The sequence below is a fragment of the Neoarius graeffei genome, chromosome 14 (genome assembly GCF_027579695.1).
Source record: "Neoarius graeffei isolate fNeoGra1 chromosome 14, fNeoGra1.pri, whole genome shotgun sequence".
Classification (NCBI taxonomy): Eukaryota; Metazoa; Chordata; class Actinopteri; order Siluriformes; family Ariidae; genus Neoarius; species Neoarius graeffei.
The window spans coordinates 46,032,182-46,058,061 of NC_083582.1; the positions used below are offsets into that span (position 1 = coordinate 46,032,182).

The 25,880-nt window shown below is 43.5% G+C and overlaps 3 protein-coding genes and 4 non-coding genes across 8 annotated transcripts in view; 3 read left to right on the forward strand and 4 right to left on the reverse strand.

Moving 5' to 3' along the window:
- Positions 1 to 1,595, reverse strand: part of LOC132898294 (E3 ubiquitin-protein ligase rnf213-alpha-like) — a 75,680-nt gene extending 74,085 nt beyond the window's left edge. Inside the window, exon 1 of the mRNA XM_060939804.1 lies at positions 1,156 to 1,595. Coding sequence (XP_060795787.1) covers positions 1,156 to 1,252 — 97 coding nt within the window. The 5' untranslated portion in view covers positions 1,253 to 1,595. The remainder of the gene's footprint in view (positions 1 to 1,155) is intronic.
- Positions 1,596 to 15,710: 14,115 nt separating this feature from the next.
- si:ch1073-357b18.4 (uncharacterized protein LOC797129 homolog) lies at positions 15,711 to 19,133 on the forward strand. 2 transcript variants are annotated; one of them, XM_060938963.1, is made up of 4 exons: positions 15,711 to 16,148; positions 16,305 to 16,361; positions 17,740 to 18,056; positions 18,186 to 19,133. In XM_060938963.1, exons 1-4 carry the CDS (start codon positions 15,995 to 15,997, stop codon positions 18,789 to 18,791), a joined length of 1,134 nt encoding a protein of 377 aa, XP_060794946.1. In that variant the 5' UTR covers positions 15,711 to 15,994; the 3' UTR covers positions 18,792 to 19,133. The 2 variants fall into 2 exon arrangements, with proteins under 2 accessions (XP_060794946.1, XP_060794947.1); XM_060938964.1 differs by lacking the exon at positions 16,305 to 16,361.
- Positions 19,134 to 19,649: 516 nt separating this feature from the next.
- Positions 19,650 to 19,722, forward strand: trnar-ucg (transfer RNA arginine (anticodon UCG)). The gene has a single exon. It is a non-coding gene; the product is annotated as a tRNA-Arg (tRNA).
- Positions 19,723 to 19,861: 139 nt separating this feature from the next.
- trnam-cau (transfer RNA methionine (anticodon CAU)) lies at positions 19,862 to 19,933 on the forward strand. The gene has a single exon. It is a non-coding gene; the product is annotated as a tRNA-Met (tRNA).
- A 752-nt stretch (positions 19,934 to 20,685) lies between these two features.
- mrpl58 (mitochondrial ribosomal protein L58) lies at positions 20,686 to 25,018 on the reverse strand. Its single transcript, XM_060938965.1, has 6 exons — positions 24,848 to 25,018; positions 24,693 to 24,720; positions 24,544 to 24,603; positions 21,898 to 21,980; positions 21,318 to 21,487; positions 20,686 to 21,029 (listed from the first exon to the last, which is right to left on the reverse strand). Exons 1-6 carry the CDS (start codon positions 25,016 to 25,018, stop codon positions 20,945 to 20,947), a joined length of 597 nt encoding a protein of 198 aa, XP_060794948.1. The 3' UTR covers positions 20,686 to 20,944.
- Positions 25,019 to 25,202: 184 nt separating this feature from the next.
- On the reverse strand, positions 25,203 to 25,274 carry trnaq-cug (transfer RNA glutamine (anticodon CUG)). Its single transcript has one exon. It is a non-coding gene; the product is annotated as a tRNA-Gln (tRNA).
- A 309-nt stretch (positions 25,275 to 25,583) lies between these two features.
- On the reverse strand, positions 25,584 to 25,655 carry trnaq-cug (transfer RNA glutamine (anticodon CUG)). The gene has a single exon. It is a non-coding gene; the product is annotated as a tRNA-Gln (tRNA).
- Between the last annotated feature and the right edge of the window lie 225 nt (positions 25,656 to 25,880).

Consider the following 25,880-nt stretch of genomic DNA (forward strand, 5'->3'; position numbering starts at 1 on the left):
GTGTGTGAATCAGATCACCATTTGCTGAATCAGATCTTTTTTTTAGTTAAAAATAATCAGTTTGTTTTATTAATGTATTTATTTTTCAAATTAATAATTAAAATCCATCCATTATCTGTAGCCACTTATCCTGTCCTACAGGGTCGAAGGCAAGCTGAAGCTTATCATAGCTGACTATGGGCGAGAAGCGGGGTACACCCTGGACAAGTCACCAGGTCATCGTAAGGCTGACACATAGAGAGAAACAACCATTCACACCTACGGTCAATTTAGAGCCACCAATTAGCCTAACTTGCATGCCTTTGGAGGAAACCCACACAGACATGGGGAGAACATGCAAACTCCTCACAGAAAGGCCTTCTTCAGCCGCTGGGCTCGAACCCAGAACCTTCTTGCTGTGAGGCGACAGTGCTAACCACTACATCACCGTACCACCCAATTATAAATTATAGTATTCACATAATTAAAATTCTAAATAGGCAGCATGGTGGTGTAGTGGTTAGCGCTGTTGCCTCACAGCAAGAAGGTCCAGGTTCGAGCCCCGTGGCTGGTGAGGGCCTTTCTGTGCGGAGTTTGCATGTTGTGTCCACGTGGGTTTCCTCCGGGTGCTCTGGTTTCCCCCACAGTCCAAAGACAAGCAAGTTAGGTTAACTGGTGACTCTAAATTGGCCGTAGGTGTGAATGGTTGTCTATGTGTCAGCCCTGTGATGACCTGGTGACTTGTCCAGGGTGTACCCCACCTTTTGCCCGTAGTCAGCTGGGATGGGCTCCAGCTTGCCTGAGACCCTGTAGAACAGGATAAAGCGGCTAGAGATAATGAGATGAGATGAGAAAATTCTAAATAAACCACAGAAATTTCTTGTGGGTGCTCTGGGGTAACTCCAGCACCCCAAACCCCTCCCTAGCGCCGCCCATATTTTCTTTCCTGACATGGAAACATTGTTCTGTAACATTTCATTTCCTGCTGGAAAACTAAGGTCTGGGAATCTAAAATGTTTTTGTACTGACTCAGATACGATTTAGATTAGCATTTGGCCTATTGTCAGGAAAGTGTAGGCCTGTTTTGATAAATTGAAAAGCCTTATACGAATTAATGAAGACAGAGCATTAATTACTGGCGTAAAATGACAGAATGAGTTGATATAAATCCCTCACCTGTAGTTTTAGTTGGGTGGCTGCTCAGTTTGGATCCGCATTCAGGGCAGAAGCGGAAAGATTCTTTTACAGCGCACTTACATTCCGGGCACTGCATCTCCAAACCAAATCAGTCAAAACTGGAGCAAATAAAATCAACCGAGCCAAATAAAATCCAAACCCAAGCGCCCTGAATAAACCGCCATACTTGCGCAAAAGGTTTTGTTGTTCTTTTCAATGATCCTGTCAGTCGAAAATAACAAGAGATGAATTTCAAAAGCCTGAAAATCTGATGTAGTGCACGACAGAGTTGGTGTCTTGTGATCAGCAGGCAGAGAAGCTCTGACACCACAGCTGAGCACAAGTCCAACGACCAGAACAGCTACAGTTCTAAATAGTATGCCAAACTAGAACAGTAGTGAAATGGACAACACACTGTTTAGTAGGGAAGTAGGCTAGTTCAAGTCGTAGTCTAAGTTTCGATTTCCACAGATACGACTGTTTGCTTTCGTTTTCTGTCTTTTGGGTGTAGGCTTTGTGCGTCAGGGCTTTTACCGACCTCAGCCTAAATTCTAATTACGTGCACTTTAATGTTTCATAAAATGTACATCCTTTTATATCACTTCACTTTTCCACTCTCCATTCACTGTATTTTAAGACTGTCCCAATTAACCAGAACTAAGCTGTCTTATGTCTGGTAATTTATCAAAATACTGAAAATGATTAAATTACAGGCATTTGTACATACTCTGAACTAACTAATTGCTTTTATTTTTAATTTTTTATTCATTTTTTACAGTAGCCCATATTATTTGTTTACACATCATAAATAAGTGATACACTGTGTATGTTTTGTTATTTATTTAACACCACTGGACAACACGGTGGTGCTGTGGTTAGCACGGTTGCCTTGCAGCAAGAAGGTTCCAGGTTCGAATCTGTGAGGAGTTTGCATGTTCTCCCAGTGTCTCCCCCAAAGACATGGCCTTGGGCTGAAGTGCCCTTGAGCAAGGTACCTAACCCCTGACTGCTCCCTAGGTGCTCGAAAGAAGAAGAAACCTTTCTTTGTCACATGCACAGTGAAATTCATCCTCTGCATTTAACCCATCTGAAGCAGTGAACACACACACTCAGAGCAGTGGGCAGCAACACCAGAGCAGTCAGGGGTTAGGTACCTTGCTCAAGGGCACCTCAGCCCAAGGCCACCCCACGTTAACCTAACTGCATATCTTTGGATTGTGGGGGAAACCAGAGGAAACAGACACGGAGAGACCATGCAAACTCCACACAGAAAGGCCCTCGCCGGCCACTGGGTTCGAACCCGAAACCTTCTTGCTGTGAGCTGACTGTGCTAACTACTACACCACCATGCCACCCTGAAATAATTATCACCCCAGATGGGGCTCGAATCCACAATCCCTGGCTTAAGAGGCCAGTGCCTTTTCCATTAGGCCACTTTTTACTCTAGTGTAGCTACCCACTGCTCTGGGTGCACGTGTGTTCAGATGGGTTAAATGTGGGTTGGTAGGCTCCAGATACCCAAACAACATACTTGCCAACCCCTTGAGAATGAAACGCGGTAGATTAGATTGTGTGGCTCCGCCCTTCTAGTGGAGTCTGGGGCATGCTCACTCGGAAAATTTTGAAAAAAAAAATTGGTGTAAAATGGTGAATTCTCCTGCATTATGAATGCCATATTTGAAGAAAATTGATTGGGAAATTGGACCAACATACTTCACAAAATGCATGTTTCTCACCTTGCCTCGATGCTTTGATCCATGGATGATCTGACAACCAAGTCACCTTGAACTTGAAGTCATAGTGAATCTTTTTTTTTCTTTGGAGTTTTCATTGTTCACAATCACCAGAGCGTGTTTGGTTTTTACACATACTGGCACAATTTGCTATAACATGAGCTCATTGCCAATTGACTGGAACCATAACGAGAACCAATAGAATGGCAAGATAGAGCAATACAGTTTAGATTCAAGATCATTATCGTGCCATTCCATTGGCTCTCAGCTTCACTTAATGACTATCTGATGCTATATACTTGTATCCTCTGTGCCAAAAATAGCTGAAGCAAGCTCAAAAGAGTAAATCCAACAGTGTTCACTGATTATTTTGTAATGCGGTAGTTTTTAGAATTAAAAACGGTAGGCAGCATTCACCTGTCAAAAATATGATTACCACGTGAACCAGTAGAGTTGGCAAGGATGAAACAAGGGTGTAACTTTGGTTTGAACATTGGGGACTTGAGGTCTCTACCCATTAAGGAGGGTCTGGGGGCACTTGATAAAAGTCATATATCAAGAAAAAATGGGAGAGAATTTCACTTTCAAAACTTCAACAATTAGTGTCCTCAGTTCCCAAATGCTTAAAGAGTGTTCTTAAAAGAAAAGGTTTTGTAATACAGTGGTAAACATCCCACATTCCCAAAAAGTTGGGACTGGGTCATAGGCATCATAATTAATAATGAATATATTTACAAGAAAAAAAAGTTTATTAGTTTGAACATTAAATATATTGTCTTTGTATTATGCTCAATTGAATATAGGTTGAAAAAGATTTACAAATCACTGCATTCTTTTTTTATTTAAATTTTACACAGCATCCCAATATTATAGAATCAGGGTTGTACAATCCCAAATCAGAAAGTTGGAATGGTTTGTTGAAATTGAAATTAAAACTGAAAACAATGATTTGTAAATAATCTTTGACCTATAATGCATTCAAGACAATACAACAGCAAATTATTTGATGTTTAACCTCATGAATTCATGTTCTTTTTTTTTTTTAAATAAACATTTCTATGTCGGGGCGGCACGGTGGTGTAGTGGTTAGCGCTGTCGCCTCACAGCAAGAAGGTCCTGGGTTCAAGCCCTGTGGCTGGTGAGGGCCTTTCTGTGTGGAGTTTGCATGTTCTCCCCGTGTCTGTGTGGGGTTCCTCCGGGTGCTCCGCTTTCCCCCACAGTCCAAAGGCATGCAGGTTAGGTTAACTGGTGACTCTAAATTGAGTGTGAATGGTTGTCTGTGTCTATGTGTCAGCCCTGTGATGAACTGGTGACTTGTCCAGAGTGTACCCTGCCTTTCACCTGTAGTCAGCTGGGATAGGCTCCAGCTTACCTGTGACCCTGTAGAACAGGATAAAGTGGCTAGAGATAATGAGATGAGATTTCTCTGTTGATTCTTGAACACATTTTTTTTTTTAAAAGTTGGGATGGTAAAGTATTTAACACTTTGTAATGTTGCCATTCCTTCTTAAAAGATGTTTAGGGACTGAAGACACCAAGTGATGAAGCATTTCAGGAGTTATTTTGTCCCATTCTTCCTACAGACAGGTCTCAAGGTGTGGACAATTATGGGGTTGTTGTTGTGGTTGTTGTTGTATTTTTTCGTTTCAAAATTCGTCACACATTCTCTATTGGGGACAGAGGGGACAGGCACCCTCTTCTTCCACAGCCATGCCTTTGTAATGTGTGCAGAATGTGGTTTTGCATTGTCTTGTTGAAATATCCCTGGAAAAGATGTCATCTTAAAGGTAGCATATGTTGCGCCAAAATCTCAATGTACTTTTCTGCATTAATGCTGCCATCACAGAAGTGTAAGTTACCTTTGTCAAGGGCACTGACACAACCCCATACCATGACAGACCCTGGCTTTTGGAGTTGTTGCTGTTAATAGTCTGCATGGTGCTTTTTGTCTTTGCTCTGGAGCACACAGTGTCCATTTCTTTCAAAAAAAGCAATGGGATAATGATTTATCTGACCACAGTACACATTTCAACTGTGTGATGGTCCATCCCAGATGCCTCTGAGCCTAGAGAAGCTGATGGCACTTTTGGACATATGTAGTTAACATAAAGCTTCCTTTTTTCACAATAAAGTTTTAACTGGCATTTTGGATGTAACTCTGTATTCTAGTGTATGACAAAGGTTTCCCAAAGTAATCCCAAGCCCACGTGGTTATATCAGCTATAGATGAATGACGGTTCTTGATGCAGTGTTGTCTGAGGGGTCGGAGATCACAAGTGTTCAGCTTAGGCTTGTGCCCTTGCCCTTTATGCACTAAAATGTTTCCAGATTCCTTGAATCATTTAATGATATTATGCACTGTGGAGGGTGATACGGTGGTGCTTGAAAGTTTGTGAACCCTTTAGAATTTTCTATATTTCTGCATAAATATGACCTAAAACATCATCAGATTTTCACACAAGTCCTAAAAGTAGATAAAGAGAACCCAGTGAAACAAATGAGACAAAAATATTATACTTGGTCATTTATTTATTGAGGAAAATGATCCAATATTACATATCTGTGAGTGGCAAAAGTATGTGAACATCTAGGATTAGCAGTTAATTTGAAGGTGAAATTAGAGTCAGGTATTTTCAATCAATGGGATGACAATCAGGTACAAGTGGGCACCCTGTTTTATTTAAAGAACAGGGATCTATCAAAGTCTGATCTTCACAACACATGTTTGTGGAAGTCTATCATGGCACAAACAAAGGAGATTTCTGAGGACCTCAGAAAAAGCGTTGTTGATGCTCATCAGGCCGGAAAAGGTTACAAAACCATCTCTAAAGAGTTTGGACTCCACCAATCCACAGTCAGACAGATTGTATACAAATGGAGGAAGTTCAAGACCATTATTATCCTCCCCAGGAGTGGTCGACCAACAAAGATCACTCCAAGAGTAAGGCGTGTAATAGTCGGCGAGGTCACAAAGGACCCCAGGGTAACTTCTAAGCAACTGAAGGCCTCTCTCACATTGGCTAATGTTAATGTTCATGAGTCCACCATCAGGAGAACACTGAGCAACAATGGTGTGCATGGCAGGGTTGCAAGGAGAAAGCCACTGCTCTCCAAAAAGAACACTGCTGCTCATCTGCAGTTTGCTAAAGATCACATGGACAAGCCAGAAGGCTATTGGAAAAATGTTTTGTTAATGGATGACACCAAAATAGAACTTTTTGGTTTAAATGAGAAACGTTATGTTTGGAGAAAGGAAAACACTGCATTCCAGCATAAGAACCTTATCCCATCTGTGAAACATGGTGGTGGTAGTATCATGGTTTGGGCCTGTTTTGCTGCATCTGGGTCAGGACAACTTGCCATCATTGATGGAACAATGAATTCTGAATTATACCAGCGAATTCTAAAGGAAAATGTCAGGACATCTGTCCATGAACTGAACCTCAAGAGAAGGTGGGTCATGCAGCAAGACAACGACCCTAAGCACACAAGTCTTTCTACCAAAGAATGGTTAAAGAAGAATAAAGTTAATGTTTTGGAATGGCCAAGTCAAAGTTCTGACCTTAATCCAATCGAAATGTTGTGGAAGGACCTGAAGCGAGCAGTTCAAGTGAGGAAACCCACCAACATCCCAGAGTTGAAGCAGTTCTGTATGGAGGAATGGGCTAAAATTCCTCCAAGCCAGTGTGCAGGACTGATGAACAGTTACCGGAAATGTTTATTTGCAGTTATTGCTGCACAAGGGGGTCACACCAGATACTGAAAGCAAAGGTTCACATACTTTTGCCACTCACAGATATGTAATATTGGATCATTTTCCTCAATAAATAAATGACCAAGTATAATATTTTTGTCTTGTTTGTTTAACTGGGTTCTCTTTATCTACTTTTAGGACTTGTGTGAAAATCTGATGTTGTTTTAGGTCATATTTATGCAGAAATATAGAAATTTCTAAAGGGTTCACAAACTTTCAAGCACCACTGTATATCCAAGTTATTTCATATCTTTCTTTGAGGAACATTGTTTTTAAATATTTCAATTATTTTATCATGCATTTGCTGACAAACTGGAAATCCTCGGCCCATCATTGCTCCTCAAACACTAGGCTTTTCCTGGATACTGATTTTGCACCAAATCATGATTACAATCACCTGTTGACATCACCTGTTTCAAATCACATCATTATTTAATTGTTTTACCTCATTGCTAGCCCTAAATTGCCCCCATCCCAACTTTTTTTTTTTTGGAATGTATTGCAGGCCTGAAATGCAGGAATGGATGTATATTAACAAATTAAATGAAGTTGACCAGAAAAAACATGAAATATCTTGGGGTCATACTGTCTGAAATTAAATACACTTCATTATGTATCCCATTACACAAGATAATGCCGTAATTTACTGATGCGAAATACACTACACTACACAATTCAGTGGGTCATATGCTATAATATTATTCATCTATTTAGGTCAATTTTGTGCCCTTGCAAATATTTTGCTCATACAATCATCAGGAGCGCCACTTGTAGGCAGTGCCTTAATACAACCCCGATTCCAAAAAAGTTGGGACAAAGTACAAATTGTAAATAAAAATGGAATGCAATGATATGGAAGTTTCAAAATTCCATATTTTATTCAGAATAGAACATAGATGACATATCAAATGTTTAAACTGAGAAATGTATCATTTAAAGAGAAAAATTAGGTGATTTTAAATATCATGACGACAACAACACACCTCAAAAAAGTTGGGACAAGGCCATTGTAGCGGGAACAACGTGTGGGTGGAGCACAGAAGACGGCAGGACAGAGATCAGGGTGCAATATATGGTTTTTATTGCTAAACTTTTCAGTCTAACACTCAACCAAGCCTCAGAGATTCACACACACAATCACGCCGTAATCTCCTCTCGGCAACAACTCCCCTCTGCTCTCACTCTCCCTCCTTAAATAGGGCGCGGTTTACTGGGGAGAACACACACAAAACACAGGTTAATTACACTCAGGTGAAGCGATTCTGCCACTTACCTTCCCCCAACTCCGCCCTCCTGTCACAGACCGGAGCTTGACCACGCCCCCGCTGCCACATACCCCCACCGCCCGACTCAGGCCGGGCGCCCGTCCGGCCCGCAGCCGACTCCCCCCCCCCTTGATGGGAGAGGAAGTCCGCCACGACCATCTGCGCCCCCGGCCTGTGGACCACCTTGAAGTTGAAAGGTTGGAGCGCTAGATACCAACGGGTGATCCGCGCGTTGGCATCCTTCATGCGGTGGAGCCACTGGAGGGGCGCGTGGTCCGAACAGAGGGTGAAAGAGCGCCCCAGCAGGTAGTAACGGAGGGCGAGAACTGCCCACTTGATCGCCAGGCACTCTTTCTCGATGGTGCTGTAGCGCCCCTCACGCACTGACAGCTTCCGGCTGATGTATAATACTGGGCGATCCTCTCCCCCCACCTGCTGGGACAAAACGGCCCCCAGCCCTCTGTCCGACGCATCCGTCTGTAACAAAAAAGGGAGAGAGAAGTCAGGGGAGTGCAAAAGTGGCCCCCCACACAGTGCAGCCTTTACCTCAGAGAAAGCCCGCTGGCACTGCTCCGTCCACTGGACCGGATCTGGCGCCCCCTTTTAGTGAGGTCAGTCAGCAGGCTGGTGACGTCTGAATAATTAGGTATAAACCTACGATAATAGCCAGCCAGCCCCAGGAACTGTCTCACCCCCTTTTTGGTCTTGGGCCTCGGGCAGGCCGCAATCGCTGCTGTCTTATTAATTTGGGGACGCACCTGCCCGTTACCCAAGTGGAAGCCCAGATACCGTACTTCCACCCGCCCAATCGCACACTTCTTCAGGTTAGCCGTGAGCCCCGCCCGCCTCAGCGACCTAAGGACGGCCCTCAGGTGTTGCAGGTGCTGCTGCCAGTCATTACTATAAATGATGATGTCATCTAAGTAAGCGGCCGCATAGGTGGCGTGGGGCCGGAGGACTCGGTCCATCAGCCGCTGAAACGTAGCGGGCGCCCCAAACAGCCCAAACGGAAGTGTGACGAACTGGTGTAAGCCGAACGGTGTGGAAAAGGCCGTTTTTTCCCGGGATAATGGAGTCAAGGGGATCTGCCAATATCCCTTTGTCAAATCCAGTGTCGAGTAAAAGCGAGCCGTGCCTAGTCGATCGAGCAGCTCATCAATACGAGGCATTGGGTACGCGTCGAATTTAGACACCGCGTTGACTTTTCTATAGTCCACACAGAACCGGACCGAGCCGTCGGCCTTGGGAACCAAGACCACCGGGCTGCTCCAGTCACTGTGGGACTCCTCGACGATGCCCATTTCAAGCATGGCCTGAAGTTCTTCCCGAACCACCTTTTTTTTGTGTTCAGGTAATCTATAAGGACGGCTACGCACTACCACCCCCGGGGGCGTCTCTATGTGGTGTTCTATGAGGTTGGTGCGACCGGGCAGGGGCGAGAACACATCCGAAAACTCGGCCTGCAACTGGGCGACCTCCGTGAGTTGGGTCGGGGAGAGGTGGTCTCCACAGGGGACCGGAGAGGTGCGAGATGCCAATGACCCTTTTTGGACCTCCGGCCCCAGCTCCGCCTTCTCCGGAACTACCGACACCAACGCCACGGGGACCTCCTCGTTCCAGCGCTTCAGCAGATTGAGGTGGTAGATCTGTAGCACCCCCTCCCTGTCCGTTCGCCTAACCTCATAGTCGACGTCCCCGACTCGCCGTGTGACCTCAAAGGGCCCTTGCCACTTCGCGATTAATTTGGAGCTCGACATGGGCAACAAGACGAGTACCTTATCTCCCGGAGTGAACTCTCTAAGACGCGTGCCCTTGTTGTACAGGCGGGTTTGCCGTTCCTGGGCCTGCCGCAAATTCTCCTGAGTTAGGTGGGTGAGCGTGTGGAGTTTTGCGCGCAGATCCATAACGTGTTGAATTTCATTTTTGCTCTGTGAAGGTCCCTCCTCCCAATTTTCCTGTAGTACATCTAAGATGCCGCGCGGCTTACGCCCATACAATAATTCAAACGGGGAGAACCCCGTGGAGGCTTGGGGGACCTCTCGCACTGCAAACAGCAAGGGTTCGAGCCACTTATCCCAGTTACGTGCATTCTCACTTATGAATTTTTTGATAATATTCTTGAGGGTGCGATTGAACCGTTCCACTAAACCGTCCGTCTGTGGGTGATACACGCTGGTGCGGATCGGCTTAATACCCAGTAGCCCATACAGTTCGCTCAGTGTTCGTGACATAAACGAGGTGCCTTGGTCAGTCAGAATCTCTTTCGGGATTCCGACCCGGGAGATGACGTGGAAGAGGGCCTCTGAAATACTACGTGTGGAGATATTGCGAAGGGGCACCGCTTCCGGGTATCGCGTTGCATAGTCCACCAGAACCAATATAAAGCGGTACTCTCGTGTTGACCGATCTAATGGCCCGACGAGATCCATCCCAATTCTTTCAAACGGGGTCTCGATTAATGGTAGGGGGCGCAAGGGCGCTTTTGGAATGGCTGCTGGATTTACTAACTGGCATTCGCGGCACGCCGTACACCACTTACGGACATCACCGCGAATCCCTGGCCAATAGAATCAGGCCATTATCCGGGCGAGTGTTTTATCCTGCCCGAGGTGTCCCGCCATGGGATTAAAGTGAGCCGCCTGGAATACCAATTCCCGGCGGCTCTTTGGAACTAACAACTGGGTGACACGCTCCTTTGTCTGAGTGTCCTGCGTCACTCGATATAACCTATCCTTTAAAATGGAAAAATAGGGGAAGGACGGGGTGGAGTTCGGCTGGAGCGTTTGACCATCGATTACTCTCACTTGGTCAAACGTGTGTCGCAGAGTTTCGTCCCGCGATTGTTCCAGTGGGAAATCCGCGAGGGATTCCCCAACAGAAAGAGGAGGGGCCGGGGCTCCTCACTCTGTCGCGGAGATGACGTAGACGGCTCTGCGACCGCAGCTCCAGCCAAAGCGACACCGGGACCCTCCCCTGATAATTGGCAGGACCCACTCTTTACTAGGTGTGCCATCAACCCCCGAAATCCCAGCCAATCAGTCCCCAGGATCAAAGAGTGGGTAAGGCGAGGATTAACCGCCGCCTTCACTATGGATTTGTCCCCTCTGAAATGTATGTGGACCGACACCAACGGGTAGCTGTGAATATCCCCGTGCACACACAACACCTTCACCCCTTGTGCTCCCCCCAATGCCTCGTCTTGCACCAGGCTTTGGCGGATCGAGGTCTGATTGCAACCCGAATCCACCAACGCCTGATATGTCGCCCCTTGTACACTTACCGGTATGCGATAAGCTCCGGCCTGATCGAGGGCAGCCTCTGGCGCGTCGGGGATCCGCACCACCGCCCCCACCTCCATCACGGCACACTGTTGCTGCAGGTGGCCCGGTTCCCCGCAGCGCCAGCAAACCGGCCCGGGCCTCCCCTCTGCAGCTGTGGTTGGAGGGTCACTCACCTGAGGGGGGGGAGAGACAGACACAGAAGGGAGAAACGGGAGGGCACCACGGGTGCGGCGGGCCGGCTGGGGTGGAGCCGGCCCCCGCCTCCGTGGTGGGGGAATGGGGCGAGGACGGGACACGGGAGGAGGGGGAAGAGAGAGAGAGAGAGAGAAAAGAGGAGAGAGAAGATGACATCATCCGTTGTCCTGCCGCCGGGACAGCCGCCAGATGATCCTCCGCCAGTCCTACGGCCTGATCCAGCGACGCCGGGCGGTGGCACTGGACCCACTCCGCGGTTCCGGCGGGTAGGCGGGCGATGAACTGTTCCAGCGCCACCTGGTCGATGATTCCCTCGGCGTCGCGATCTTCGGCCCTCAGCCACCGCCAGCAGGCGTCCCGGAGCTGCTGGCCAAACGCGAACGGGCTGCCGACTTCCTCCATCCGCAGCGTGCGGAAGCACTGGCGCTGCTGCTCCGGCGTGCGCCCCACGCGCTGGAGGACAGCCCGGCGAAGGTCGGCGTAGGCCAGCCGGCGGTCGGCGGGGAGCTGTAGTGCGGCTAACTGCACCTCTCCCGTCAGGAGGGGGAGGAGGCGCGCCGCGCGCTGCTCCATCGGCCACCCCGAGGCTTCGGCGACCTGCTCAAACAACGCAATGAACGCCTCGGGGTCGTCCTGCGGGCCCATCTTAGTCAAGGTGATGGGAGATGGGCCCGCGGCCGGGGCGCTGGTGGACCCCGCCAACGCGAGGAGGCGCCGGAACGCCTCTCGGTCTTCTTGCTGAGCCAGCACCAGGGCTTCGAAGCGGCACTCCTGCTCCTTCCGAAGCGTGACAAGTGCCTGGTGCTGGCTCTGCTGAGCCGTGGCGAGGGCGTGGACCAAGTCCGCGAACGGGGAGGATTCCATGGGCCTGCAGGACAGGTGCTCCACCTTCCCGGGTTTCGGCACCACTGTAGCGGGAACAACGTGTGGGTGGAGCACAGAAGATGGCAGGACAGAGATCAGGGTGCAATATATGGTTTTTATTGCTAAACTTTTCAGTCTAACACTCAACCAAGCCTCGGAGATTCACACACACAATCACGCCATAATCTCCTCTCGGCAACAACTCCCCTCTGCTCTCACTCTCCCTCCTTAAATAGGGCGCGGTTTACTGGGGAGAACACACACAAAACACAGGTTAATTACACTCAGGTGAAGCGATTCTGCCACTTACCTTCCCCCAACTCTGCCCTCCTGTCACAGACCGGAGCTTGACCACGCCCCCACTGCCACAGCCATGTTTACCACTGTGAGACATCCCCTTTTCTCTTTACAACAGTCTGTAAACGTCTGGGGACTGAGGAGACAAGTTGCTCAAGTTTAGGGATAGGAATGTTAACCCATTATTTTCTAATGTAGGATTCTAGTTGCTCAACTGTCTAAGGTCTTTTTTGTCGTATCTTCCGTTTTATGATGTGCCAAATGTTTTCTATGGGTGAAAGATCTGGACTGCAGGCTGGCCAGTTCAGTACCCGGACCCTTCTTCTACGCAGCTATGATACTGTAATTGATGCAGTATGTGGTTTGGCATTGTCATGTTGGAAAATGCAAGGTCTTCCCTGAAAGAGACGTCGTCTGGATAGGAGCATATGTTGCTCTAGAACCTGGATACACCTTTCAGCATTGATGGTGTCTTTCCAGATGTGTAAGCTGCCCATGCCACACGCACTAATGCAACCCCATACCATCAGAGATGCAGGCTTCTGAACTGAGCGCTGATAACAACTCGGGTTGTCCTTCTCCTCTTTAGCCCGAATGACAAGGCGTCCCTGATTTCCATAAAGAACTTCAAATTTTGATTCGTCTGACCACAGAACAGTTTTCCACTTTGCCACAGTCCATTTTAAATGAGCCTTGGCCCAGAGAAGACGTCTGCGCTTCTGGATCATGTTTAGATATGGCTTCTTCTTTGAACTATAGAGTTTTAGCTGGCAACGGCGGATGGTACGGTGAATTGTGTTCACAGATAATGTTCTCTGGAAATATTCCTGAGCCCATTTTGTGATTTCCAATACAGAAGCATGCCTGTATGTGATGCAGTGCCGTCTAAGGGCCCGAAGATCATGGGCACCCAGTATGGTTTTCCGGCCTTGACCCTTACGCACAGAGATTCTTCCAGATTCTCTGAATCTTTTGATGATATTATGCACTGTAGATGATGATATGTTCAAACTCTTTGCAATTTTACACTGTCGAACTCCTTTCTGATATTGCTCCACTATTTGTCAGCGCAGAATTAGGGGGATTGGTGATCCTCTTCCCATCTTTACTTCTGAGAGCCGCTGCCACTCCAAGGTGCTCTTTTTATACCCAGTCACGTTAATGACCTAATGAGTTGCAATTTGGTCCTCCAGCTGTTCCTTTTTTGTACCTTTAACTTTTCCAGCCTCTTATTGCCCCTGTCCCAACTTTTTTGAGATGTGTTGCTGTCATGAAATTTCAAATGAGCCAATATTTGGCATGAAATTTCAAAATGTCTCACTTTCGACATTTGATATGTTGTCTATGTTCTATTTTGAATACAATATCAGTTTTTGAGATTTGTAAATTATTGCATTCCATTTTTATTTACAATTTGCACTTTGTCCCAATTTTTTTGGAATCGGGGTTGTATATATTATTAGATTTAACAAAATATTGTGTCTGTATATTAACTGATTATTAATATTGTTGCACGTCAATCCTGAGGTCAAGATGCTGACCTCTTCTGCTCCTCAGACCTGCCTGATCCATCCTGATGCCCTACGTCTGGCTGGAGTCTCATCACATCGCTCCTGTGGAGGACGGCCCCTTATGGACAGTTGAAAGTCATACTTGGAAGATGCTCTGGACACTTACAGTAATGCTTTATGGCTGAGGACTACAGTTGACTTGCTAACTTTAGGACTGCAGTTGTCCTGAACAGTTTTGCACTCAAGTTTCCATCAGTGAAGCGTTATCACATCAACGAAACAAACTTCATGTTAAAACTTAAAAATGTTATAATCACGTTGTCTGTTATCACCCAAATGAGGATGGGTTCCCTTTTGAGTCTAGTTCCTCTCGAGGTTTCTTCCTCATGTCATCTGAGGGAGTTTTTCCTTGCCACTGCTGCCACAGGCTTGCTCATTGGGGATAGATTAGGGATAAAATTAGCTCCTGTTTAAAGTCATTAAAATTCTGTAAAGCTGCTTTGTGACAATGTCTATTGTTAAAAGCGCTATAAAAATAAACTTGACTTCACTAACTGATCTAAAATTAATACTGCTATAAACTCTAATTTAAAATTAGAGAACTTTATGCTGTTCACACTGTATGGGGCCATGTTGATTTGACATCACTCTGTTAACAGAGTGATGTCATATATATATCGTCTCCATTGCTCCCTGTCTTCAGCATCCTTCTCTACCACACCTGCCACTTTCATGTCCTCTCTCACCACATCCATGTATCTCCTCTTTGGCCTTCCTTGTTTTCGTTTGCCTGGCAGCTCCATCCTCAACATTCTCCTTCCAACATGCTCTGCATCTCTTCTCAGGATGTGCCCATACTGTACCATCTCAGTCTCATCTCTCTTAGCTTAATTCCCAAGTTCTCCACATGTGCTGTCCCTCTGATGTGATATATATATATATATATATATATATATATATATATATATATATATATATATACAGTACCAGTCAAAAGTTTGGAAACACCTTCAAATTCGATGTTTTTTCTTTATTTTAATTAACTAAAAGACACTTCGTGTCTTAAAGTAATGGCTGACTGTTATTTCTCTTTACTTAATTGAGTGGTTCTTGACATAATATGGATTACTACAGTTGTCGAACAGGGCTATTTACTGCATTTTTATTATTTACTCTTTACTGGTTGATGGTGTCAAATGCATTAAGAAGGCAAGAAATTCATTTTTGACAAGACACACCTGTTAATTGAGAAGCATTCCAGGTGACTACCTCACGAAGCTGGTTCAGTTAATGCCAATAGTGTGCAAAGCTGTTATCAAGGTAAATTTCATAGTTTTGAGTTCAGTATTGTTCTACAATATAGGAAAAAAAATAAATAAAAACATCGAATTTGAAGGTGTTTCCAAACTTTTTCCTGGTACTGTATGAAGATAAAATTCGGAAATTAAATGACATGACAATGAAATGAATCAGACTCGGAGGACAGTAGTAAAACCACACACATCCACACAGGCGCACGCGCACAGTGTGCTTTCGCTTTTCCGCTTTCCATGGCCGTGGATTTTTGACGTCTGCGCAATGCGTCTGCAAAAGCGCAGGCGCTGCGTGTGACGTAAGCGAGAAGCGACCAATAGCAGTGTAGAGATACGCAGGAAATTTGCGCAGTTGCCTCGCGGAGGGTGCAGCCATTATTTTTTGGTGCTTTACTGTTAACTCCACGTTGTAGACTTAGCAGAAGAAGAAAAAAGCAGAAGTGATACCGCGAATCGTTTGCTAAGCTGAGATTTCTGAGGCACTTTTAGGGAAAGTCCACGCGAGAAGCCTGAGAAGAGTGTGGCTCTCTCTCTCTCTTTCTCTGCGCGCGCGTGTAGTCTTTAACCTCACCATAACACGGAACCATAACATTATTAACACGCGCTGTTTGAGTCCCATTGCAGTGATGGACGTATCGCTGAAAATCGAGTCATCTGAAAGTGTTGTGTCTCCATCCGGTGATGAAAGTCCAGCTGCAACTGAGTCGACTGCGAGCATTTCGTCTGTAATTGCGGCTCATCATGTCGAGCAGCTTAAGGAGCCGACCCCTGTGCTACTTTGTGAGTGGTACTGGTTACACTTTGTCCAGTGGTCACGAAAACAGTGTTGCGTTTCAGATTTGACAGAAATCATAGATTTAAATAGTTGCCATAGCTGCCATATGAAGCAAAATCAACACTTGTCTCTAATTGTCTGTATGTGTTCATGAATTTCAGACCCTATCAGTATAAACAGTGCTGTATCTGTATTTAGAGATCAGAAGGTACCCCATGGTGAGTCCTTTCATATAGGCATATATTATATACAGTATCAACACATATTGCATGAAAAAAATAAATTAAACACATGAACATGTAACTAAAGCACAGTAAAGTACATCACAGTTATAGTATTACTGTAGCCTATTATTGTGACTATGGGATGCATCAATACCTGTACTGGTATCGGGTATCAATCTGATACCACACTCACATGTAAAAAATGCTCCAATACCATGTGATACTATGCGACATAAACTTAGTGCATGTTACTTACAACACTAATAAACAGGTGACACAGATTGGATTTATTTCATCATTAAAGACCCTTGCACACCAAGGCTGAATTTTCAGATGAAATATTCACACAAAGTCACGCAGGCCATTAAACATGTGTTCACATCCAGAACAAAATTCTGTATGATGAAAAAATTAATTCAGATCCATCTTGTTTGTTGCAAAATTTCCAATCAAACAAAGGTTCTAAAGGGGTTCCAGTGATGTCACAAAACGGAATGGCAAGCACAAAAGAGCAGCTCATTAATCTTGTTGTCCAACGTCCGGTCTTTCAGCTTCAACTCTTGAACGATTATGAAACTATTTCATGAAACCCTGTTTTTGTCTCTGTTCTGTTATGTCATCACTACTAGACGACTCCATTATTCACTCAGGACATTACTGACAGTTGCGGTGCAAAAATAGCATGAAACAAACACAAAGTTACATGCAGTTTTTTGTATTTTTGCATCACAATTTCGTGTCATATCCGGTGTGTAAAGACCTTAACTATTAACAAAGCAAAGCACACTATGTGCTCTGAAAAATATTAAAAGAGGTACTACAGCATCTTCCTACAATATAGGTAACCCAATAAAACACCTTACGGCTTTAAAACAGTATGTTTATTAGAGAGTGTGAGGCCAGCGACCTGAGCACACAGAGCAATTAGCATGGTCAAAAAAAAAAGCACATACAAATATATAGGCAAGCAATGAGTAGTAAAGTTAGTGTTTAGAGAAACTGTGACTAATGAGAGCACTTCAGTTCTGCAAGAGACACTGTGTGATTATTTTACTTTCATTTTCAATGACACCACTTGCTGATACCTCTTTGTGCACTCAGGTTTAAATGGCATAATATCTTCAACATAAAACTCAGCACAAGGAGTTTATTGTGAGCAGCACATAGCAACAACCATCATAAACAGAGTGAAATAAAAACGTTCCATAATGCCCATGATTGCTTCTTGATTAGGTTACACGTGACTAAGTAGGTTACTCATTTTGGTAACGGTATCAGTACTGAGAAGTACTGTGAGATATGTACTCATACTATGTCGTAAATAAATGGTATTATTGCGTTCCTAATACTGACCAATATCTACTTTTCACAGTTGTTAGCAGGGAGGAAGCAAGAAAGGGTACTGCAGCACGGGGCTATCCTGAAGCAGTGTCTACTTCATCCGAGTTCACCCACCATGCTATTGTGCACCTCATTGAAGCGATGCATCGTTGCTGGGACGTGTATGGCTCCCATGAACGCTCTCGTCTCTTCCAGAATGTCCAGCATGAGCTGGAGAACCTTGGCCACTCACTGCCAGTAGAAAAGATCAGAAGAAAATGGAACAACCTCATTGTCACATACAAGAGAGTAAAAGAGCGTAGCAGGTTGGGCAGAGGCCAGGCCAAGACCTCTTGGGAATACTTTGAGGTATCTTGAATTAGCTGATGCACCGAATTAAATACTTACTGAAATAAGCTTGGTTGGTTTTGTTAATAAGTTTAAATTGTTTTTACATGTTTTTCATCATCTAATTTTTTATGTCACTTCACATCACAGATGATGGACAAAGTGTTAGGAAAAGCAAAGATCAATCAGAGCGACCCTGCTTCAACCACTCTTGTTGGATTTGCAACCACAACAGCTGTAAGGTCTGAAGAGGACCAGCCCCACAGTGTATCAGTCGCTGCAGTGGCCACCCCTTGTTTGCTGCCTAGTGGCCTCTTCACCACACCTTCCCAAATTCCTACACTGGTGACATCCCCTATGCTGTGTAACACATCCCAAAACCCAAGCCCTCCATGCAGTACTGACAGTTCCATACCCACTGTTTCCCCCAAACCTACTTCCAAGATCACAAGGCAACCACTGAAACGGAGATTTCGGCATCTTCAGCTTGGCTCGGTGGCCTCTCGCTTTGCCCAGCAGCAGGGACACGCAGGTGAGCGTACTGCCCTTCTTCGTAATTTCATTACCAGTCATGAAGAACGTGCACACCAGGATGAGCAGCGTCAACGCAAAAAGGACGCCCGTGAGCGGCGCCAGGAGAGAACACTGGGCAGCATGGCCGAAGCGATGGGAAGGATCGCAACAGCCCTGGAGTTAATCTCATCCAAGCAAGACACCATCATTGCCCTGCTCCAGAGACTGTCTGATAAGCATTAAGGAACAAATCAAAAGACAGTTTTTTAAAATATGATCTCATTGAATTCATATGGACCTGTGCATGTCTGTAGTGTTGTTTTTGCATTTAGTGTTGGTTATCAATTACAAGTAAATGTAGAAATGTAACAGGGTAAGGCATTTTTCCTTCCTTTTTTTTTAAATTTCATTACTTTGTTAATCATACTACATTTTTCAGTGCATTACTGCTACCAGTCACCACCTTAAAGTGTTCTGACATTCTATTCAAGATGTATGAGATTTGACTAGAAACTTACCTTGTTTAAGTTGAGCTGTAACTCTTAAGTGTGAGCAGAGCAAATAAAAATGAAGTTACTGATTTTTCTTAAATACTCATGTAATTTATTTCACAGGTATTAAGAACATATCGTTATCCTAAATATCCATTCCCAGAAAATAAGTAAATCTTTTAAATGAAATTGGATTTTCAGCTAATTAAGTGATGCACTTTTACAAAAAAGTGTGAAGTGTGTAAGGACGGAAAAACTTTACAATAAGCATTAAATGCGTGAAATCGCAGTATTGGTGGGGATAATTGAAGTTGGTCAGCTATAACTCCACACAACACAAAGTACATGAGACGATGGGGAAGTGAAGAAACAACAGGTCTTTTTTCTGATTATCCTGAGTGTCGGTAACACTAAAATGCGAAACTGCGGCTCGCTTCTTTCTTGTTGATCCAGATTTTAAATCGAGTTCACGCTTCTGATACACGTTTCTTGTGAATTGGCCTTAAAAGTAAGGCAAGCGCCCTTCAAAAGGGGGACAAAAGCAGTAGTCTGTGAGTATCCAATTCATACAAAATTTTTAAATGGTCGGTAGGGCTCCGTTTCCTATAGTGACCGCGTGGCCTAATGGATAAGGCGTCTGACTTCGGATCAGAAGATTGAGGGTTCGAGTCCCTTCGTGGTCGTCCTTTTCCGTTCCCAAGCTAAAACCGAGAGAATAATTGTATTTTATATTTAACAAAAATATAACACACATGTATATATACGAAATAATGGGTCTATATTATAGATAAATATATGTCTTAGTGTAGTACATCGTCGTGTAGCAGAGTGGCGCAGCGGAAGCGTGCTGGGCCCATAACCCAGAGGTCGATGGATCGAAACCATCCTCTGCTAGTTTATTTTTTTTTTAATCATGTGACGATGTTACCGTAAACAAGATTATTCACGTGTAAACATGTTTATCAACCAAAGTGCTAACATTCCATCTAAAAAGTCTGTGCCCCGGTTTTTTCAGTAAGTGAACTTTTAGTGTTATGTTAGCACTATTATCGCGTTTTAAATGTCTCTGATTCAATAAGATTAGCTATCACAATAAATTCCCACATTATACAACCTTAAAGGGAGAATAAACTAATCTCATCTTCCACGTTGGTTGAATGGCAGCGCAAACAACTTATCTGTACTTCAGGGTGTTTCTAACACAGAGAGCCAACAAACTCTTCGGCTAACTTGCTAATACAAGTGTATTCGTAGAGGTATATTGTTATGGCAGACGTGTGTGTGTAAAATATGTTAAATTAGTTGGGGGAAAAATGATAGGTGAGTAATGGGGAGACTCTAAAAAAGAGACACGTGTGGGAAAAGGAGAAGAATAGGGAAAGAGGGAGCCCCAAAATTAATAGTTTCGCCTAAAAAGGTGCCATTTTGTGCTGTGACCACTATACATGCAGTTCCAAAGCCTTGTGGAGTGTTAATCATAGCTGCTTTTATATGTGGTTTGGCTTCACTATCTCCGCCCCTTTCTCCATTTATGGACTAGCCGGGACTTGGCGGAGTCAAACGCTGCCAAAATGGCGACGCCCGCAGCCTTCTCCTAGGAATGACGTCACAGAGGCTTTGTTCATTATTTTTAGTCTGTGGTCGTACTTTAATTATAACAATTATACTTTAATTTGTCCATTTATTTCAGAATGCAAAACATAGTTATAACGTTTAAATTTAGTTTAATGCAAACAGTTACATAATACATAGTAATATTGTTAAATTGATATCAATTTGGGGGTTAAGGAGAATATTCTTCAGTCAGGTCATTCAAACATGAGGCCCAGGATATTCACAACTTTAAACGAGTATAATATTTACAATATATTCAAAAGATAAAAAAAAAAAATTCACAGTTGCAACTCAGTCAAAATTAACCTGTCGTGCTTGCTTCGTTGAAGAATGCATCTTTTTCTGTTTGAGCCTTGCTAAATTTCTTTTTTCTAACCTGTGGAACAAAATAGATAAATAAATGTATAGGCTAATATTAAATGGCTTGCATAAATATTCCACATTCAATATAATATAAATATACTGTCCCTGTATGTTCCCAGAGTTTGTTAAGGAACAAACTGCATAATGAAAATCAAGAAATTCTTAAAACAAATCTGGGGGAACATCCAGGCAAACAAAATTAAATATATTATTTAAAAGATGGGGGGAAATGGGAAGATACAACCCAGAAAAGGCATTTATCAGAGATTTCACTACTAATTTTATCTTTTTTCGGATGCACCTTTTAGCCCTCAGGGCAAGATCCTCTGCTGATGGCTCTGGTGGTCGCTGACTGGCTTCACTAATGATCTCAGAGATTTTCTGTAGACAGTCATCCAGGTTCCTCTGTTGGCTTCTGCTAACCTCTGAAGTTACAATTAACTCGCCAACTTTATTTATCCGCGTTTTATTCTGTAAATGCAGGTAAAGACAGAACACAGGGTAAATTGATTCACAAATATTTTTCTTAATAAGATGTTGTCTATGATGAACAGACATAACTGATGTGTAGGGGGACAGTCTTGCTCCATGAAATATTTATTCATATAAAAGCCAAAAAAAAAAAAAAGCATATATGCATTTAACCTTGTGGATGTATTGCTTTTGTAAATGACCATCCCTGTCTCAGCTGAAAACTAACCAATTGTGATGAACATGAATAAAACATTTTTCAAGGAATAAAAATCCTCTCTTGGTACAAAACCATTAAATATGTTTGTGTCAAAAATAGTGTTGACTCACACTGTACTACTTTTAGAAACCAAATCAGACATTTCACTATTTCTGTGCAGACAACACAGCAGCAGTGCCTCTTTTCTTACCTTGAAGAGGATCTCCTTTCTCACCTCGTCTGAAATCCATTCTGCTGTCTGAACATGAAACCGAACCTCTGCTTTTGTATTGACTACAACAAAACACCAAACAAATAACTTTTTTTCTTTGCAAAAATTATTTAATGATTGGAAGTAATAATTACAGTATTCAAGTTAAAAAATTTGAATACACCTAATTCAGTGGTTTTTCTTTATTGTTATTAATTAAAAGGACACTTCATGTCTTAAAGTAAGGATGGGTGTCATTTCTCTACTTAGTTGAGTGGTTCTTGATATAATATGGATTACTACTGTTGTGGAATAGGGTTATTTACTGTATGCTGGTCAGGGCAGAATGGTGGGGTAGTGGTTAACACTTCACAGCAAGAAGGTTCTGGGCTCAAGCCCAGTGGGCCTGACGGGGCCTTTCTGTGTGGAGTTTGCATGTTCCCGGAGGAAACGTGGGTTGATGCTCTGGTTTCCCCCACAGTCCAAAAGTTAGGTTAACTGGTGGCTCTAAATTGACCACCAATAGTTGTTGGTCTCTATGTGTCAGCCCTGTGATGATCTGGTGATAAGCTCCAGCTTGCCCGTGACCAAGGGCGGGTGGTGCATAAGGGCGATTGGGCGACGCACTGCCAAAACGAAAAAAAAAAAAAGTTTTTTTTTTTTTTTTTAAACAAACTTTCACCAGCGCTGCTCTAGGCCGTTTTAATCTGTCTCTGGGTATCATTGTCCAAACAGGGTGGTCTTGCTTCTAGAGTACCACCCCTTTTGGGGCGATTTCAGTCACATTGAAAATCGCCCAAGAGTTCACTGATAGAGTCCCATGTTAATATATATTTTTTTCTCCTAACTGACACTTCAATGCAATCTCTATGGGTTCCGGGGGGGGCTTGCCCTAACGTGCTTACGTCACTGCGAAGCGCGGCAAAGTTGCGTTCGATCTGCTCAGTTTCTGAGGTGAGATGGATGCGGAAAGCAATTCAGTGTGGTCCTTAAAAAAAGTTCCATTTAGTCAGCGATCAAATCAAGCTAAATTGGCAACAAAACAAGCTGGACCCCCTCGACCAAATCTAAACATAAAACAAATTTCGACGAGGGGGGGATCATATACTCGAGGTTTTACTTCAACATGGTACTAGCGCAAATCCTGGCGAGCTGGCTGCAAGGACGCCTCAGCGGTTTTCTGCTACCCCTGCTTACTTTCCCACCCTGGAGGTGGCTCCACGGACAACACTGCTTGGACGGTCACTGGAGTTTCGGACATGCATCATTTGTCGGAGAAAATAAAAAAACATGAGTCATCAAAGATTCACATGGGCAGCTGCCTGAAATTTTTGGCTTTTGGGAGCGTGAACATCGCTACACAACTGGATGAGGGCTACAGGCTAGCAGTTCGCTGCCACAACGATGAGGTGAGCAAGAACAGGCACATATTAAACCGGCTCATCCAATGCGTGAAATTTTGTGGAGTGTTCGAGTTAACTCTACGAGGCAAAGACGAAACTGAGGGCTCCAGTCACCGTGGTGTTTTTCTGGGTTTGGTTGACTTCGTGACTCTCACACACTCACAGAATCAGTTCACTTTTGATGTTTTCAATGTGCATTTTTATATTTGCCACACTTTGCTCTGAGAGTTAGCACTTTGGTAATATCCTTGGTAAATACCAGTAATTGCAAGATCCACTCATCTATTTATTCAACTGCTATTGTTATGTTAGCTAACTATTTACAATGTTTTGTTACAGTAAGTGCACTTTCCTGTTGTTCTTAAGTTGCACAGTCTGTAAAATTCTTGCTGGTCATGGAGTTTGAAGTACAAAATCTATTTACAGAACATTCTGTAGAACAGTACTTTCAAGACTGGCAAATAAATATGTATTATTTTTTTTAAAAATATGGTTTCCTTTCTTATTTAGTTGTTGGACATATCTTTTATAAAGATATCATTCACATCATACAATATTGAAATAATGTGAATAGTGAATAGGGCGTAATTGGAATTGGTCATTGTGGAGCCAAACTATTCTTCGATTGTGAATGTTGTTTGCAACTTTACACCACAGCTTAGGTAGCGACAGGGAAAAGATTTCTGTAATGTGCTGCCATCTAGTGGACAAAAGTGGCATGGAACTGTGATATGCAGACAGAAAACAGTCAATAATGTCTGGCTACCTATAATGTACCTGTTGAATGAGTCACCTTGTGACATTATTGGATAAATTGCCCCTCCTGAGAAAATTTTCAGGACCCGCCACTGCCCGTGACCCTACACAGGATAAGCGGTTACAGATAATGGATGACTATCTCAAAAACACATTAAGAAGGCAAGAAATTGCACTAATTAACTTTTGACAAGACCTGTTAATTGAAAAGTATTCCAGGTGACTACCTCATGAAGCTGGTTAAAATAATGCCAATAGCATGCAAAGTGTCATCAAGGTAAACAGTGGTTACTTTGAAGAATCTAAAATATGAAAAACCTATTGGGGTTTTTTAACATTTATTTTGTTTATTCCATAGTATTGATTTCTTCAGTATTTTCTACACTGTTAAAAAAAATACAGAAAAACCTATGAATGAGTAGATGTATCCAAACTTTTGACTGGTGCTGCATGTGCAAAGTGACCCAATAAATACTCATGATACAACCTTTGTTTACGTGTTGACCTCCTGGTCCGCTGCTCCGACTGTAAGTTATTTTAAGTTTATCTGTCATAAAACAAAGTAGTTAAAAATAGGAGTTGAAACACACAGCAGCTATTATTAATCACTTTAGGACTGGCATGTACTGTACGTACCAACTGGGATGTCAGCAGGCTGATCGCCCTGTTGAATGTGGAGAGCTAATGAGTGGTACTTTCCTTTAAATCAGAACCGGATGAAAGCAATAACTAGCACTTCAATCTGTCTAAAAGTTTATGTCGATATTCTTTGTCAGTGCTCTATACCTTACCTGTGAATTAACCGAGTGCTTGGCCAAGAGCTTTTGACCGCTGCCTAAATAGCGAATTAAAAATGCATCACAATTTAATCTAGATAATAGCTGTCGAGACAGTTCAGTCCTGTTTGCATACTGTACAGGTCGCGAGAAACGTAAACAACATGCTGTTACGGGAGCCGCCATATTGATTTGAAGGAAGGAACATGCTACTTCCGGGTCACGAACGTGTGTATACTTTGCTAAACGAAAGTAGACATTGGCGGTTTAATGTAAACGTTGCATCGCTTCAAATGAGAACTTGGTAAGAAGATAACGGTGTGTTTACATGCAACCTCGTTATTAGATTGCGCATTTGAAAAGCTAAAGTAGGTCCCACCGAGATTTGAACTCGGATCGCTGGATTCAGAGTCCAGAGTGCTAACCATTACACCATGGAACCAACCGATAGTCGCGGAATAGTAAAAACAGCTGCCATGGTCAAATGTGTCCCTACCGACTGTCCATTAGATATCTAATTACATCTGATGAAAATGTTGCAAGGTCTCAAATGAATACTGAGTAACACGATGATGACGCAACGGCGTGCAACTTATGTACTGAATAATGGGCTATTTGAATAATAATTGAATAATAACGATCATTTAAATAATTGAATAATAACCTGCTCGATCATAAAGGACTCAGTTCCGTGTAACATACGTATTGTTGTAATGGGCTATTTGTCAAATAATGAACGCATAATAAAGCTAGGTTCCACCGAGATTTGAACTCGGATCGCTGGATTCAGAGTCCAGAGTGCTAACCATTACACCATGGAACCGGCTTCCTGCTGACTGTCATTTTACCCCTTATGAATAATTAAAAGGCTCTTTAATTTCAGCATCAGTTTAAAAATATTTTCCAAATACTAATTTTCTGTCCTTTTCTCGTAAATCTCACAACACGTCACAAAAGAGTTGGGATAGGACCATGTTTACCACTGGGTAGCATAGACGCTTCTTTTAACAACAGTCCATAAACATCTGGGAACTGAAGAGACCAGTTG

What these genes read in the sequence shown, in the direction of transcription:
- mrpl58 (XM_060938965.1), bottom strand. Translation starts at nt 25,018, where the DNA reads ATGGCGGCTCCCGTAACAGCATGTTGTTTACGTTTCTCGCGACCTGTA. An exon ending in GCCTGCTGACATCCCAGTTG is followed by an intron (nt 24,604 to 24,692) that starts GTACGTACAGTA and finishes GTTTTATGACAG; the next exon opens with ATAAACTTAAAATAACTTAC. An exon ending in CTTGCCCTGAGGGCTAAAAG is followed by an intron (nt 21,030 to 21,317) that starts GTGCATCCGAAA and finishes TTTGTTCCACAG; the next exon opens with GTTAGAAAAAAGAAATTTAG.
- si:ch1073-357b18.4 (XM_060938963.1), top strand. Translation starts at nt 15,995, where the DNA reads ATGGACGTATCGCTGAAAATCGAGTCATCTGAAAGTGTTGTGTCTCCA. An exon ending in GCCGACCCCTGTGCTACTTT is followed by an intron (nt 16,149 to 16,304) that starts GTGAGTGGTACT and finishes CATGAATTTCAG; the next exon opens with ACCCTATCAGTATAAACAGT. An exon ending in AGATCAGAAGGTACCCCATG is followed by an intron (nt 16,362 to 17,739) that starts GTGAGTCCTTTC and finishes TACTTTTCACAG; the next exon opens with TTGTTAGCAGGGAGGAAGCA.